Source organism: Nomascus leucogenys, chromosome 24, assembly GCF_006542625.1.
Source record: "Nomascus leucogenys isolate Asia chromosome 24, Asia_NLE_v1, whole genome shotgun sequence".
Lineage (NCBI taxonomy): Eukaryota > Metazoa > Chordata > Mammalia > Primates > Hylobatidae > Nomascus > Nomascus leucogenys.
This window is the reverse complement of record NC_044404.1, coordinates 7,740,170-7,755,661: the sequence shown is the minus strand read 5'-3', so window position 1 is coordinate 7,755,661 and position 15,492 is coordinate 7,740,170. Positions and strand designations below refer to the sequence as shown.

Genomic DNA, 15,492 nt, shown 5'->3' with positions numbered 1-15,492 from the left:
TCCACCCCCATCTTCCCACCTTCATTTCACACATCTTGATCCTGAATAGGCCGGGCCCTTTCCTGACTCTGCCTGTGCTCATCCTGTTTGTTCCCTCCTACCTGAGCCTGTTCTCTACTCGAGCAAGTGGGGAACCAAGCAGAGTTGAGGCATCTTCAGCTCTTGTCAAACATGAGAAGGGAGGGGTTCTCTTACTAGTCGAACGAATTGATGCTCACTCAAAAGCAAATGAAATCCTCCAGCTCCACGGCTTTATCTCCAGGTCTCAGTTCTAAAAAGGTCCATTTCACTATAAATTAACTAGGAAGTTACTGTTTCTCTTTGCACAACCCAATCACTGTAATAATGCCCTGATAAAGACAGCAACAAGAATGAAAAGTTGCACAGGGGAGTTTTTGCCAAGCAGATGGGTCTCCTGAGTTCTACAATCCAGTCCCCAACGAATATATTCAAGACCAAAGTAAATACTTCAACATATAGCTTGGAGTGGCATAATACATTTGAGACTCAGTGAGTTGGAAATGTGATTCTTTTCTTCCCTAAGGAAGCTGATGCAAAGGGTTCCTCGGAAGTAGTTAATTGAACCCTCTGCGTCAGCTTCTTTAGAGAAGAAAAGAATCACAACTGCCTAGGTATCAGTAGCCATTACCATGTTTTCCTCCTGAACCCTTGGATGTTGCCAGGTGCAAAACCAATGAAACAAAAAGTGGCTGACCAAAGTTTAGATTTCTGCAAATATCTCTATCTTAACAGATTTGCTACCTAACCCCAAAATGAACATTCGACACAGAAAGCATCCCGGCCAGACACGCCATAGGAGAAATCACAGAAAATGCTATCTGGCTTCGAAGGCTGGGTCTGAGGGAATTCAAATTCAGTCTTCAGCAAAGGCAAGCAGTGCCATCCCACTGCCCTAGGAAGGACAAAGAGGCAGATCACCACTGGTGAACTCCTACTATGGACCAAGAATGCTAGGAAATTATCTTTTCATCTCATTTGGGGGAAACTAGGGGAATTTCATGTCCTTCTAGGGACACAGGCTGATTCTGTTTAAGTACAAGCATTCTGTGAATCCCCAAATTTCAACTTTCAACCCTAAAAGGCAAAGTTTAGAGCAGTTTTTTCCCAAACGGTTCAAAAAAAATGTGGGCAAGAATTTGAGAAGCAGCTTCTAGGCAGCCAGTTCACCAAGTGAGAGCTCTCCTTGGGCATTAGTGAGGGTTCCGCTCCCGCACTGATTTAATCAATGGATACCTGGGCACTTGCAGGTACATCTAACTGCTCAGAACACAGCTGAGAAGGAGACAGACAGGGCCCCTGCCCTAAAAGTGCTAGTCGGATGGGGAGGAACTGAGGAGAAAAAGAAGAAAAAGAAGAGACAATTTCAGACAGTAATAAATGCTATGAGAAAACCATACTGCCACATGACAGAGTGACAGGGGACTATCACCTGTCGTCAGGCTATCAAGGGAGGGTCTCTCTGAGGAGATAACATTTGAGGTGAGCCCTCAATGATACAAAGGAGTCAGCACACAAAGATGGGGAGGAGGGGAAATCATTTTAGGTAGAGAAAACAGTGAATGCAAAAAAGAATCATGTTTGACGGATTCCCCGTATGGGAAGGGTCAATGTGCTTAGAGGGAAGGGGCACCTGGTAGGAAATGGAGAGGCAGGGGCCAGATTATTCATGCTGACCGGACTCCAAATGGATAGAAAGTCACTGTAGGATTTAAGCTAGTGACCGAATCCTATTTACATTCCTCATAGATTGCCCTGGCTAGTGCATGGGGAATCTATTGCAAGGGGAGCAAACTGGAGACAGGAAGTCCACACAGGAAAATGTGACAGATCTCCAGGCAAAGAAAAGAAGGTGGCTTGGACTAGGGTGGTACTAGCAGAGATGTGCAAAGATGGATGTACCTTGGAAGGAGAAAGATGGATGTCTGGGATGGGGAAAAAAGGGCAGAAACAAGGACAATCCTGAGATTCTGGCTTGGACTACTGATGAGTTTGTGTAAGTCAACCTTAGCCTTCATGTTCATAAATATTCTTCCATGCTCTTTCACCAACTTTGAACTTCAACCCTCACCTGACAACTTTTAACAGCGGACAGAGAACACTGCACCCTGTCCAAACACCAAGGCAGATTGAAGTGTTAATACTTAGAATCATGCTTCAAAATGAAAGGTGGGTGAGTTCAGGCCCACGCACCAGCTGAGGGCCTGTAAGAAGTTTGCCTGAGCTACGTCTTGCCTCCTCCCTTGACCTCGCCCTCCCTACTGAAAAGTCGTGGTCTCCTGGCTTTGCAAAGACCCTCCATCTGAAGCAGCTGCTCACAAAGCATTTTCTGCTTCCTTTTACCAGGCTTTTAAAACAGATACTTTTTCTACCCTGAGTTTGTCACCATTTAAAATGTTGTGCTAGTTAGCAGTAATTATGTAAATGCAAGCCGCCATTTCTATTTTTAAAAGGAACCCCCATTTAGCATTCTTATACCCTGAAATGTTTAAAATAGCTAGTCCAGTGATGTTTTCACTTTATTCAAACTGTGTGGATTTAAATACAGGTTCAGCAGAAACCAAAGCAAGTCAAACATATACTTTCTATTAAACATCTAAATCAGAAGATTAAAAAACTATTTTACATTTAACAGAAAGAAGCCGTCAAATCAGCATAGCGGCAGCTTCACCGTATTTACTGCCAAGAAGGGCTGACGCTTAAGAGGTAATCAATTTAGGATGGGAGGGATGGATTTCTTTAAATTCTTCAAAAAGGGAAAAATACATTTGAGCAAATCTTTTAATTATAGTATCTTCCAAAGAATCTACAAAGCCTTTATTCTTTCCAAACCTAATGCTTTTTAAAGGCAGCTTTTGCCCCTTAATTCCACATGAAATATTCAGTATAGCATAATTAAATTTTATTCCATGCTATTTTTACTGGGTTCACAGAAATAGAGGGTGGCATCATCCTTAAAACAAACTTCCCAGCAACTTCGCTTTCACAGTGAATGGCTGGTTCTTAAAATTGAACTGAAAATGCAAAACCTACTCCAAATGCCTATTTCAGTTCAGGGTAGATGGGTGGGTACTGAAAAAATAAGTTCATTCATATGTCACACCAACCTTCAAATAAACAATTGCCCCAGTTCTCCGTTCACTTAATTGTGCTTGCCACAAGGCACCTGAAAGCATCGATCTTCATTTCCAGCATTTAAATCCCAGAGCCTGTTTTATCTTTCAGTGTGACTCTATCTGGTGGGTAAAGAAAACAGGGAGGAAAAAGGAAAGGAAAGAAGTGCCCATCCACGGCTGAAAGACACTAATCATTGGAGTAAATATTTGGATGCCTGGGTCATCTGTGTGAGGAGTGGGCTTGACATTTTTGGTCATTCATGTAAATTATACAACCAAAATCTTAATCTCTTTTCCAGTCAGGGTCAGTAAGCTACAAATTAACACAAACCCCCCTCCCTCTCAGCCTGACAAACGGAATACAGAATGGTACAAAAAGCAAGGATTATGGGTCTCTTAAGTGATCCACAGCTAAACCCACCAGCCAACAGAGCCAAGAACTACACCTAGTCTCTCTCTCCCAAGATCATGCAGAAACCCTGATGGAACATAAGCCTATGAAAATGCACAACCCCCTCAGTGTGCATGTGAAGCTAAAATCTCCATTTAGAATTCTGCAAACCTATCAACAGGGATGATCTCAGATCAGTGGTTACCCACCCTCTTATTCCAGCCAGGCTATCTCATCTGTTTCCTAACTTCCTAAAAGCATCACAACTGAAAAGGGCAACCAAACAACAACAAATATTTTTCTCAAGTGACATCTGAAACTGCTGCAAGGGAGCAGCTCGCCCACCCACACCAAAGAGGCTCCTAGGAAAGCCAGCAGGAACTGGCTTTGGGTGCTGCTCCAGAACTCATAGGTGCCAGGCTAGAACAGACAAATAGCTTTTTTTTTCTTTTTTTTTTTTTTTTTCCTCGAGATGGAGTCTTGCTCTGTCGCCCAGGCTGGAGTGCAATGACGCAATCGCGGCTCACTGCAACCTCCACCTCCTGCCTCAGCCTCCCCAGTAGCTGGGATCACAGGCACGCCACTATGCCCAGCTAATTTTTTGTATTTTTAGTAGAGACGAGGGCTTCACCATATTGGCCAGGCTGGTCTCGAACTCCTGACCTTGTGATCCACCTGCCTCAGCCTCCCAAAAGTGCTGGGATTACAGGCGTGAGCCACTGTGCCCGGCCACAGCTTTTTTTTTAACAATTCTTTAATGAGGCTGTTTCCTTATTTCTGAAGATAAAAAACTTCAAAACATGAAAACATATCTACTCATACATTTTACTTTGTAGTACAAATTCACCTCTATTATTGATTTAAAACAAAACACCCACCAAAGTGGTCACTGAGATCTCATAGTCTGGAACTAGCTGCCACTACAGCCTCCAGCACATGAGCTCCACTGAACCCATATTTTTCAGAAGTTATCTGAGATGCTGTTAGAAACGGAGACCTAGTCGAAAATGAAACCAACCAACTGAGGCACAAGAGGACAAAATTTGATTTTTATACCACAGAAACAGGTATAGAATTTATATAAAAGCATCTACCCCCACCACATTTGCAAAAAAAAAAAGAAAAAAATTTGCTTGGGAGACACTTCTGTTTTTGGATTGGATCCCAAGGTTTCAATAAGACATTCTGCTAGTTTCTCAAGAACCTGGCCCATTTATCACTTTTTCAAACTACATCATCTTCTCATTCAAATATCTCAGTGACTCTTGTAAAAAATATGTCACACATCTCTACTGTCAAGGTTTATCTCTAGCACAATATGTAACCCACAGATCGCAAACAAGATGTAGCCTCTCAGAGGGGGCCGCAGTTATCCCAGAGCCTGCTGATGGTGCTGGTAGTGTCAACCTCAGGAAGAGGATGAGATGAACTCACAACCCGCCCAATCTGGGATTTCTGAAGGCACAGTATGGCGAGGTTTGGTTAATTCAAGCCCAACAATGCTGATCTCACAAAATTTAGTAAAGATCTGGGCTGAAACAAAATGTGAAAATTGTCTACTAGACATTAAAGAATTATTATGCATATGAATGCATAAATAAGGTTGCTGAAGTAGAGGTTAGCCATTTTAAAAGGGGAACCACAGCAGTTTCAAAGCCTCCTGATGGCAGAAGTGCGTGGGCTCGTGCTCAGGATGTGTCTGTACAATGACTCACGTGGACCTGGGCTCTAACTCTGGCTGTGCAGTCTCAGCCAGGCCACTCCTTGGCCTCCCTTACAACATTCGGGTTCATGAAAAGGGAGGGGCAAAGCTCTCCTTGCTGGTCTTTCAGGGTTGCTAAGAAACCAAATGAGATGTTGTCTGTGGCATCACTTTCCTAAACTGCAGAAGTACATAAAATCTGAGCTGCTACTATTTTTTTCATATACTAATACTAATCATAGATTATCTATGTATTAAAATTGACTGGTGGACTTTCTATTGGGAAGTCCAATAAGCTTCTTTCCTTATTTCTGAAGATAAAAAATCTTTTGTTTTGTTTTTTTGAAGATGCAGGTGCTACTACCTTAAATTGTTAATTGCTTGAGAAGTAGCTATGAGATGGCAAAAATGCCTAGTTGAAATACTGATGAAAACTGACTACCCCGTGTTTCCTTAGGCTGCACAACTCATTAGCTGTACAAGCAGGGAAAATATTTAGGTGTTAAGATCCTGGAAAATCACAGAAGGCTATTCTAATGTCAAATGACCACAGACACAGGGCAAGGTAAAACCAGAAGGATGGTCTGGAAGCAAATGCCAACATATCTACAATGGAATTCAGGGACTCAGCACAAGCGTTTGTCTTAGCAAAGTGGTAAATAGGCATTTAAGCCAAATTTGATCCAAGTTCACAGAGATTACATACGTGAAAACTCATCAGGGAAACTCAATAGTATAAAAGTGGGGATTGCACAAGAAACTAGGTAAGGGATCTATGGGCACTCCAAACTATCTTAGCAACTTCGTTATAAATATGGAATTATTGTCAAATAAAGTTCCTTTTTAATGACCTTTTAATCAAGGTGGGGAGGCTTGCCTTTGAGGAAGGAAAGGGAAATGTCTTTAGTAGCAGTCTGCATAGGTCAATGTGTCAGGACTCTCAGACACATCATCTCACATCATCCTCACAACTCTCTCTTGACACAGGTTCAAAAGACAGCTTAGAAACTGACTATTTCACAGCTAAAGAAACTCATGGAAGAGTGACTTTACTGAGGTCTCACAACTTTTCAGAGTGATGAGAGGATTCAGTTTTTGGTCTGCCTAAAGAGTAAAGAATCTGGCCAAGCAGGCTGGGCAGGGTGGCTCATCACCTATAATCCTAGCATTTGGGGAGGAAAGGAGGAAAACTGCTTGAGGCCAGGAGTTCCAAGACCAGCCCGGGCAAAATAGCAAGACCTTGACTCCACAGAAAAATTAAGAAATCAGCCAGGCATGGTGGCCCCCACCTGTGGTCCTAGCTACTCAGGAGGCTAAGGCAGGAGGATCACTTGAGCTCAGGAGGTCAAGGCTGCAATAAGCTGTGATCATACCACTGCACTCCCTCCAGCCTGGGCAACAGAGTGAGACTTCACCTCAAAAAAAAAAAAGAAAAGAAAAGAAAGCTGTCCAAGAGCCTAAGTGGGCAAGATGGGCTGCCCTCCAGGGAAGATCAAAATGGGAAACTAAGGCCTATCAAAGACTACCCACTGGAAGGCTCACCCCAAGCTGTGCCAGTGAGTCACTCAAAGGCCATCAGGGAGCCTTCCTTCCTTAACCCAGGAAGTGACATGGTCTGCTCTTCAAAAGGGAGTTAAGAGATGCATCCAAAAATGGATGTCCTGGTTCCTCATGGGAAATCTCAACATTGGTAATCCCTTCTTATAGCAAGTCCACCCGGAAATTCCCTCACAACCTAAGCTGCTGAAGACTTGCTATAAAGCTGTTACTGAGTCAGTGCCAGGGCCGTGGCTTAATGGAGTAGGAAACTGACAAGCACTGAACACATGAAAAAATATGAAATCACAGGGCCAGTTATAAACTGGCTTGTCTTCAGCAGAGCCTCCAGAAGGTTCCTGGGTCAGAGTCCCTTTCTGCCTGACATCCTCCATGTGCCACCAGAGGGCACTAACTCATGGAACTGCTCTTTAAAATCAGGTCACACACGAACTGCAGGAATGTTGAATGAAAACTAGCCTTCAAATCAATGAAGTGCTAAGTATGTAATTTTGACAGTGGCTTTAAGCATTTACTGGTCAAAATTTTCAATTTAATTCTACAAAACTTAAAGGTACACACATGCAGCAGCAGAATATACTAAAAAGAGTAAGTTGATCAAACCTTCAGATTTATGAAAATAACATATAAAATAAATAAAATAAAACTAGGAGTGATGCATGTGCTCCTGCATCTCTGGTCACAGGGGTTGTAGTATGGATAACCCATCCCAGCATCTTCTACACACACACAATATAAGAGCGCCAAGAAAAACATGTTGATTTCTCCTTTGCTTTAAAAAGCCACTCTTCATTGAATTAGAAGTGGACATTAACCATAATAAAACTACAGTACCGTTTATTAAGCATGATTAAAACATGATTTAATCTTCTGTGCTAGAATCCTCGTAAGACAAGCAGCAGACACTGATGAGGGTGCACTGCGGCCTAGCTTGCTGCTCTAAGCACATCCCACTTACTTTATTCCCCACATCCCTCTGAGCGGCGATACAATTCCATTTTAGTAAAAAGTTAGTTCGACCTTGCATTTCTTGAATGCGATCAAGAATTTTTCTTTACATCTGTATCCTCTGCTTATGATTTATTTGCCCATGAAACTATAAATACAGATTTGTGAGTTCTGCCTCATTAACTGCTTTCTACATTTATTTCTTCAACCCACAATTCATGCTTCTTATACTTTTATAAGAGTAGAAGATTATATAATCAAAATAATTCAGCAATCAGTTGAATAAAAAATGCATCATGACCAAAGGTTTTTTTTATTTTGCTTTGTGGTATGTAAAAAAATTAGCCTTTGCTTTTATTTAAAAGGAACTGAAACAGCTTTAATGGTTTGATCAGAAATATTGGTTACTTCTCTATGCAAAATAAAACAAGTTCAATTGGACATTGGTTTTCCTGATTTTAGTTGATTTCCCTCAGTGTGTAATAAATAACTGAAGTTTACACTGAAATGAACAAAATCTGACAAATAAGCTATACCTAAAAAGAAGTTTCAGTTCTTTAAACAATTCGTCACAAGTTAGTGCTACAAATAAACTCACCTTGAGATAACAGCCTACATCACAGGATACTGTCTCCTTGGTTTTGTTTCTGTTCTTTGCTTAAAAAAAAAAAAAGAAAGAAAAAAAGAAAAACTTCCTCAAAGGTTTTTAAGAACAATATTAGTATTCTGGCCTATGCCAACACACAACGAATAAAGACGGGGTAACCATGGCATCTGTGGAGGTATCTGGAATAAAAGTACTTCTGTTAGTATTATCTAAGTAATTGCCTCCAAGTTTCCTCTATATCTTTGTTGATGCCTAGAAAATATTTTGATTTATCTTGTTTACTTGATGCCAAAACTTATCTTAAATAATTGAGAACCACTAAGTATTTGCCTGTTTCCTACCTCCCTTTGATTTCTCCATGTTTCTTTCTAGACTCTCACTAGATGTCGATATTACAGTATTCCAGAGACGTGAGTCATGTTTCTATGCATCTCTGTCTTCTACTTCTTCAGGAGGCACCGATACCATCACATATAGTAAGTCTGTAATTCATAATTCCAAAGTCCTGATATGCTGCAGCTTCTCACAGCACCCTGAACTAGGCTTCCAGTTACTTCAATCACAACAAAAGCTTTATGCTTCTTTCCAAACTTTCACTGCTTTATCATTGGAAAAGGTATATATAAATGGCAAGTTAAAGGAAAAACATTCAGAAAGGATGCGACGCAAGTGACCCACACATTCGTTCAACAGCATTTATTTAGACTCTGCACTGTGTCAGCACTGTCCTATGCACTGGAGACACATGGGGACAAGACAAAGGCCCTGCTCTCATGGAGCTTCCATTCTGCTGAGACAGGTAGTAACTGACAGGAAAACATACCACCGCTGGGGCAGGTGCTAGTAAGAAAAAGGCAGCTTGCTGAGGGGACAGAGTGGTATCATGGATGGTCACGGAGGCCTCTGGACCAGGAGGCGTGTGCACAGAGCCCCGCTCTCCAGAGCTCAGTCAGGCTGCGGAGCTCCTTCGTAATAACTCCGGATGAGGCAAGGGTAGGTCACTTTATTCTATTTCATTTTTAGTAACATTCGGTTCAAATTAATTTGGGGTTTTGAGAACAGTTAATTCACTAATAGAACTGTCTTAAAGCCAGACATGGGGCTGGCAGGATGGGAAAGCTCTCCCTACGAATTCTGCCAGCTTTCATTCCAATGTGTCAGCCCTCATGGCTCCAGCTCTGTGGATCCCTCTTCTTTGCTGCGCCCATGAACAAGTGTGTGGTGAGAGCCTGAAATAAATAGGTGTAAAATGGGTCAAAACTGTCGCTTCTATTTCTGTTTTTAACTGAAGAAAATTTGCCCCATTTCCAGAGGCAGAGAGAGAAGGAGACACCTGGGTAAAGGCAAACTAAAGTATATATTAAACACACATACGTATATAGATGAACAGGTATGTATCTACCCCCACCCACATACTATACACATGTATATACAACCATATATGTCTGACTTCTTCGCCTATGATAATCCAAAACTGGGTCTCATACAATGGTCTTTTTGCAATCATTACAGCATGACTTTTATTGGGTTGTAGGTTTTATCTTTAAGAGGCCACAAAACTTTTTTAAAAGATCAAATAAAAAATTAAAGGTTCAAAGAAGATCAAGGCTCAGATTCAATTTACACTAATTTTGGAAGAATTTTTTTACTTACTATGCATATTCGGCAAACTACTTAAGTTTTGGGTTTTCTTCTAACATAGCATCCCAGGGGAGTCATTATGTACAATCAACTCCCTAATTCAGATTAACATCTCTAAGTACATATTGATACAACAGAATACAATGCTTCCAGAGGCTCCCTGCTAGAGACTCTCTGCTTAAGCACAGGACTAAGAAGGTGGACTTCTTAAATTCCATTTCCAGCACTTCCCATTGTTACTTCCTGGACCAGTTTCATAGATTAGAAGAATATAATACTTCAAAGGGATACTCCAGTTTCCATGAACAAAACGACTAGCATCTCCTAATTAATGTAATATCCTAGCAAGTGAAAGATGACTTCTAAAATGACCAAAATGACCAAAAATGCACAGTGAACCTGAAGGCAAGCCCCAGATCTGTTCTTTCATTTCTCTCCCTCACTATTTTGGGGGAAGGGTCAAAAAGGGAGTGGCTTTAGATAAAATACTCCACACTGTGCTCATGAGTTTTCATGGGATGAGCTGGAAGCATGTGGTGGGGTGTGGAGGGTTCTGTCTCATTTGCTTCCCAAATTTGGGACTGATTTCCAACCAAACCTCAAATCAACTGAATATCAGCATAACTGTTTAATTCCAGTGGACGAAATGTGAGTAAAACATCGCATTCAGGCCTGTGTCCAATGCGCAGAGGCCAGTGACTTTCACAAGCCTACAACAGGTACTGAAAAGAGCATGCTGTGAAAAGAGCTGTGGGCTTCTTACAAGGAAAGCACGAGTGACATTTATGGCCTATTTCCCTAGTAGTTATTCAACTAAATAATTAGTTACTTAAGATATCAGCACAACAAATTGAAGATTTCAAGGCAATCAAATCTCAATTACATTTTTTTTACATAAAATACGAGTTCCTCTGGAATCAGACAGCAGCTTCTGACTTGTTTTCCATTGCTCTTTGCACATTTGCTTTCTGCTACCAAAATTTTAAGACCTGTATAAACAAAAACAGTATTTATTCTTCTCTTCCTCCAAAACACTTATTAAGTTTACATTTTGGGCTTGAAGGTATGTTACCCCACTGTCACTTCCCCCATCCATCCACCCATAACCACGTGCAGATGGTGGACTCAAGGAAAACAAAAACAAGGGAGGCCCAGCACCCTTGCCCAAGGAGCTCCCACTTGAGTGGAGTAAAGACACCAACAGAGATAAATCACAATATGCTATGGCAAGGGCCTGCACAGGACATGGGAAGCAGTGCCCAGGGTAAGAGTGAACCAAAGGACAGGCTGTACTGAACACAGTTCCCAAGAAAAGGTGCATGGGAGGAGTGGCATGCGGGCTGCCCTCCAGAGGACGGGCTCGTGCAGAGAAGGGAACAGCAAGTAGGAACGGACAGAAAAAGTGTCCACACATTGGGGGGGGGGGGGGGGGGGGGAGGGGGAGGGGAGGGGAGGGAGGGGAGGGGAGAGGGAGGGGAGGGGAGGGGAGGGGAGGGGAGGGGGAGGGGAGGGGAGGGGAGGGGAGGGGAGGGGAGGGGAGGGGAGGAAGCAGGTGAGATGCAGCTGGGTGGGGCATGTTGCACTTGATCAGGAAGGGGTGGGTTTGGAATTTCTCTGCTTTCACCTGCATCTACATTCAGAGGTAGGAGTTTCAAGTTAATGAATACTTTATTAGTAGAGACAAGTCCAAATGACCAGAAAAAGAACCACCAGAGCAGTGGCATGCATGTGGATTCTGTAGCCTGAAGATGAGGGATGGGGGCAAAGGCTTGCCTACTGCAGACCAAATACCTGCCCTGGTTAAGGCTATGCTGGCTATGCTGGTTTAAGTTTAAGTTTCAGCAGCAAATTTCTGAAGGAATGAATGAACTACAAGTTTAAATGTTATACTTTAGATGGTTTGAGCATTCTAATGACTCAGGTATAAATAGAAAATGATTTTTTAAATGTCAGAACTCTCACTTTCTTAATCCCCTACACACACACACACCGACCTTCACTTTCAAAGAAACTAGAATTGTGTGTGTGCCAAATTAATTATACTAACAATGCCTTTAAAAAGCTAATATTTTTTAAAAAGCAAATACTTCCATAACATGTGTTGTAATTTACAAGTGGTATCATAAAATAGCTCTTCTTTTGCTGGGATATATTCCAGTCCATTCATCATAAAGATTTGTGTGTGAGGTGTGACTTTGTAAGCAAAACACCATTTAGCGGGAAGAAAAACCTCAAAACAAATTACAAGAAAGCCATTAATGTTCTTTTAATTTCTTGCTTAATTTCCAGTTCTTGGTATCCATACACTTCCTCATCAGATGGAAACATTTTAATTACAATAAAGAGAGTTTAAGAAAATGTATGTAATGGTAAGCTTTCATTATTACTAAATGGCATTAACCGAGCTTTCTGTCATGTGAATACAATGGTGTGGGAAGGAGAATACTTTGTGTAAAAGATAGGAAAGCAACACAGTTAATGATAAACCAGAGTCTCTACACGCTCCTAGGAGATTTCCAAAGGTGGGACACTGACATGCTCTAGACTGCTTAGACTGCGCATTCCCAGGATTTTAGCACTACAAAATGAACAAGTAATTATTCCTTCAACACATAAGGCATCCAAGAACACAGGGTTCACAAATACTTGCCTCAAAATGGGCTGGCTTCCTAACAGTGGGGTTTGTAGGATTTTTGAGGGTAATTTTTGAGAAGAATTCTTTGGTTAATTATGATACTGCAGGCAACAAACTAAAGGGAAACTGAAGTAAGCTTAAACCTGATAAAGGTACAGAATTGGGGCATCCATTAACCTCTTCCTTGGAGGCTTTCATGAGGCTCACATGATTAAGATGAAAAGTAACACGTATGCTGCTGAGATGCTCCTGTTTACTCTTTCAAAATATTTTACTTTTTCCTGGCCTACAAGGCTAAAAAATACCTGATATTATCAATTTTTATTCATCTTTAAAAACACATTGTGTGGATCAAAGCCAAAGAAAATTGTGTGTGTGTGTGTGTGTGTGTGTGTGTGTGTGTGTGTGTGTCTAGAGAATAAGCTAAATTCTCTGCATGGTAAAAGGCTGCTAGGTTCAGCCAGTGAAGCACATGACCTCTACCAACCGCCATGGTGTCCCCTCCTTCCTCTTCAACCTTGCTCCCCTCAGGAGGAGTCAGAAGTGGTTTTAGATCTACACGGCCAATCCTTCATGAACCATGGCCTCCTTGTTCCTTTAAACACTTTCCCTGTGATAATCCTGGACAACACTCCATGGCCATCCCATGAGCTGTCCAGTAAGGCAGCCACTAGGCACCTGAAATGTGTCTACTCCAAATTAGAAGGTAATGGAAATATAAGATACATACCAATTTCAAAGACTTCATACCAAAAAAAGTAACATCTCAATTTTTATACTTACTACATGGTCATGTAATGTAGACATTTTGGATAAAATAAAATATATTACAATATATTACTAAAATTAGTTTCCTTTATTTTTACTTATTAAAAATGTGGTTACTAGAACATTAAAAATTACACGTGACTCACTGACACTGCTACTGTACAGCAGAGCCCTTGACCTTGAGGTAACCAAAACTGACCCCTCCATGATACCAATTTCAAGCCCTCTACTCTTGGACTATCCCAACTCCAACAACTCCTTGATCCTACTCCTTGAATCCACTGACCCCATGACCTCTTACTGACCCTCTGCTCCTTCATGCCTCCTGGCTCCTTGCCTGGCTTAGACCACATGGTCTATCCTCAATCCTCACATCGACTCTTCTGCACAATGCTCAACTCCCTTATGCCTCCTCCTTCCACTGTACTCACCTGGCAAAATCCTAATCCCAGGTTAAATCCAACTCCCTGCCCTCTCCTGCCCTACACTTAGGCTGCCAAAAGCAGAATTCCTTCAGAGCACCAGCTCAGCTCCCTATCCAGTCGTTTTTGCTTGAACCAGCTGCAACTGGGCTTTTATTCTCACCATTTCACTCATACAGCTCTTATCAAAGTCACCAACGATCTCCCCGCTACCAAGCCCACAGTGAAACCCATCTGTTTCTTGCTCCAGCTTTAGCAGCATCTGACATAGATGATCACTCTGCTTTGAAACATGAGCTTCCTTGGCTGGGTGCGGTGGCTCACACCTGTAATCCCAGCACCTTGGGAGGCCAAGGCATGTAGATCACTTGAGGTCAGGGTATCGAGACCAGCCTGGCCAACCCAGCAAAACCCCATCTCTACTAAAAATAAAAAAATTAGCCAGGCATGTGGCACACACCTGTAATCCCAGCTCGGGAGGCTGAGGCAAGAGAATCACTTGAACCCGGGAAGTGGAGGTGGCAGTGAGCGGAGACCAGAGGGACATTCTGTCTCAAAAAAGCAAGGCAAAGCAAAGAGAAACATGCACTTCCAGGACGCCCCCGTCTCCTGTCTTCCTTCTCTGATTGCTTCTCATTCTCCTTTGCTTCCTTTCTACCCACTTCCCCTTAATATTGGGTGTCCCAGGGCTCCATGTCTGGACTTCTCTATTGTACACACTCCCTAAAAAATTTCATCCAGTCCTACAGCTTTTAGAACCCCCTATATGCTGAAAACACTCAAAATCTAGCTCCAGCCTCAGCCTCTCCTTGAAGTTACAAACTCAAACATACGATGGCTATTTAACATCTCCACCTGATCTTACAGTCAACAGGTGCAAAACACAACCTACATTCTCTTCACCCCTCCTCCCCAACCTGCTGTTCTCAGTCTTCCAGATCTCAGTAAAGAAGAATAGCATTCTTCCAGTTACTCAGTGCAAAAACATGGTCACCATCCCTGACTCTTCCTATATTAATAGTCTACCAGCTCTTCCTTTCAAACATATCCCATATATGACCATTTCTTCCTGCTCTGGTCCAAGCCACCATCAGTTCTTGCAACAGTCTCCTCACTGGTCTCCCTACTTCTATCCCAAACCAGGGATCAACAATTCTTTTCTGTAAAGGGCCTAACAGTATAGATCTTTCCTCCACAGGCCATATGCTCCCTGTTACGACTACTTAGCTTGGCTGTTGCAGCTCAAAAGCGGCCTCAGATAATACACACAAGAGTGTGGTTCTGTTTCAATAGAACTGGAACTGGACACTGAAATTTGAATTTCATATAATTTTCATGTGAAATAAAATACTGATTTTTTTTTCAACCACTTAAAAACATAACAAAGCATTCTTAGCTTGCTAGCTGTACAGAAACAGGTAGTGGGCCAGATCCTGCCATGGGCTGTGGTCTGCTGGCCCTGCCCTGGAAGATTCTCTGCACTACATTCAGAGTGATTATTTTATTTTATTTTATTTATTTATTTATTTATTTATTTTTTAAGACAGAGTCTCACACTGTCTCCCAGGCTGGAGTGCAGTGGCACGATCTTCACTCACTGCAACCTCTGCCTCCCGGGTTCAAGCGATTCTCCTGCCTCAGCCTCCCGTGTAGCTGAGATTACAGGCAACCGCCACCATGCCCAGCT

The 15,492-nt window shown here is 42.1% G+C and overlaps 1 protein-coding gene across 18 annotated transcripts in view; it reads right to left on the bottom strand.

Moving 5' to 3' along the window:
• The window catches only part of CAMTA1 (calmodulin binding transcription activator 1), a 976,509-nt gene that overhangs the window by 863,165 nt on the left and 97,852 nt on the right, over positions 1–15,492 (bottom strand). For 3 of the 18 annotated variants that reach the window (XR_004028395.1, XR_004028397.1, XM_030805212.1), the window contains one exon: positions 9,021–9,568. The exons of 14 other annotated variants lie outside the window; for them this stretch is intronic. Coding sequence is in view for 1 of the 4 variants with exons in the window: in XM_030805212.1 (XP_030661072.1) it covers positions 9,497–9,568 (72 nt within the window). In the remaining 3 variants the exon portion in view is untranslated. Of the gene's footprint in view, positions 1–9,020; positions 9,569–10,863; positions 10,970–15,492 lie in introns of those variants that run through there. One more of the 18 variants, XR_004028396.1, reaches the window with a different exon arrangement.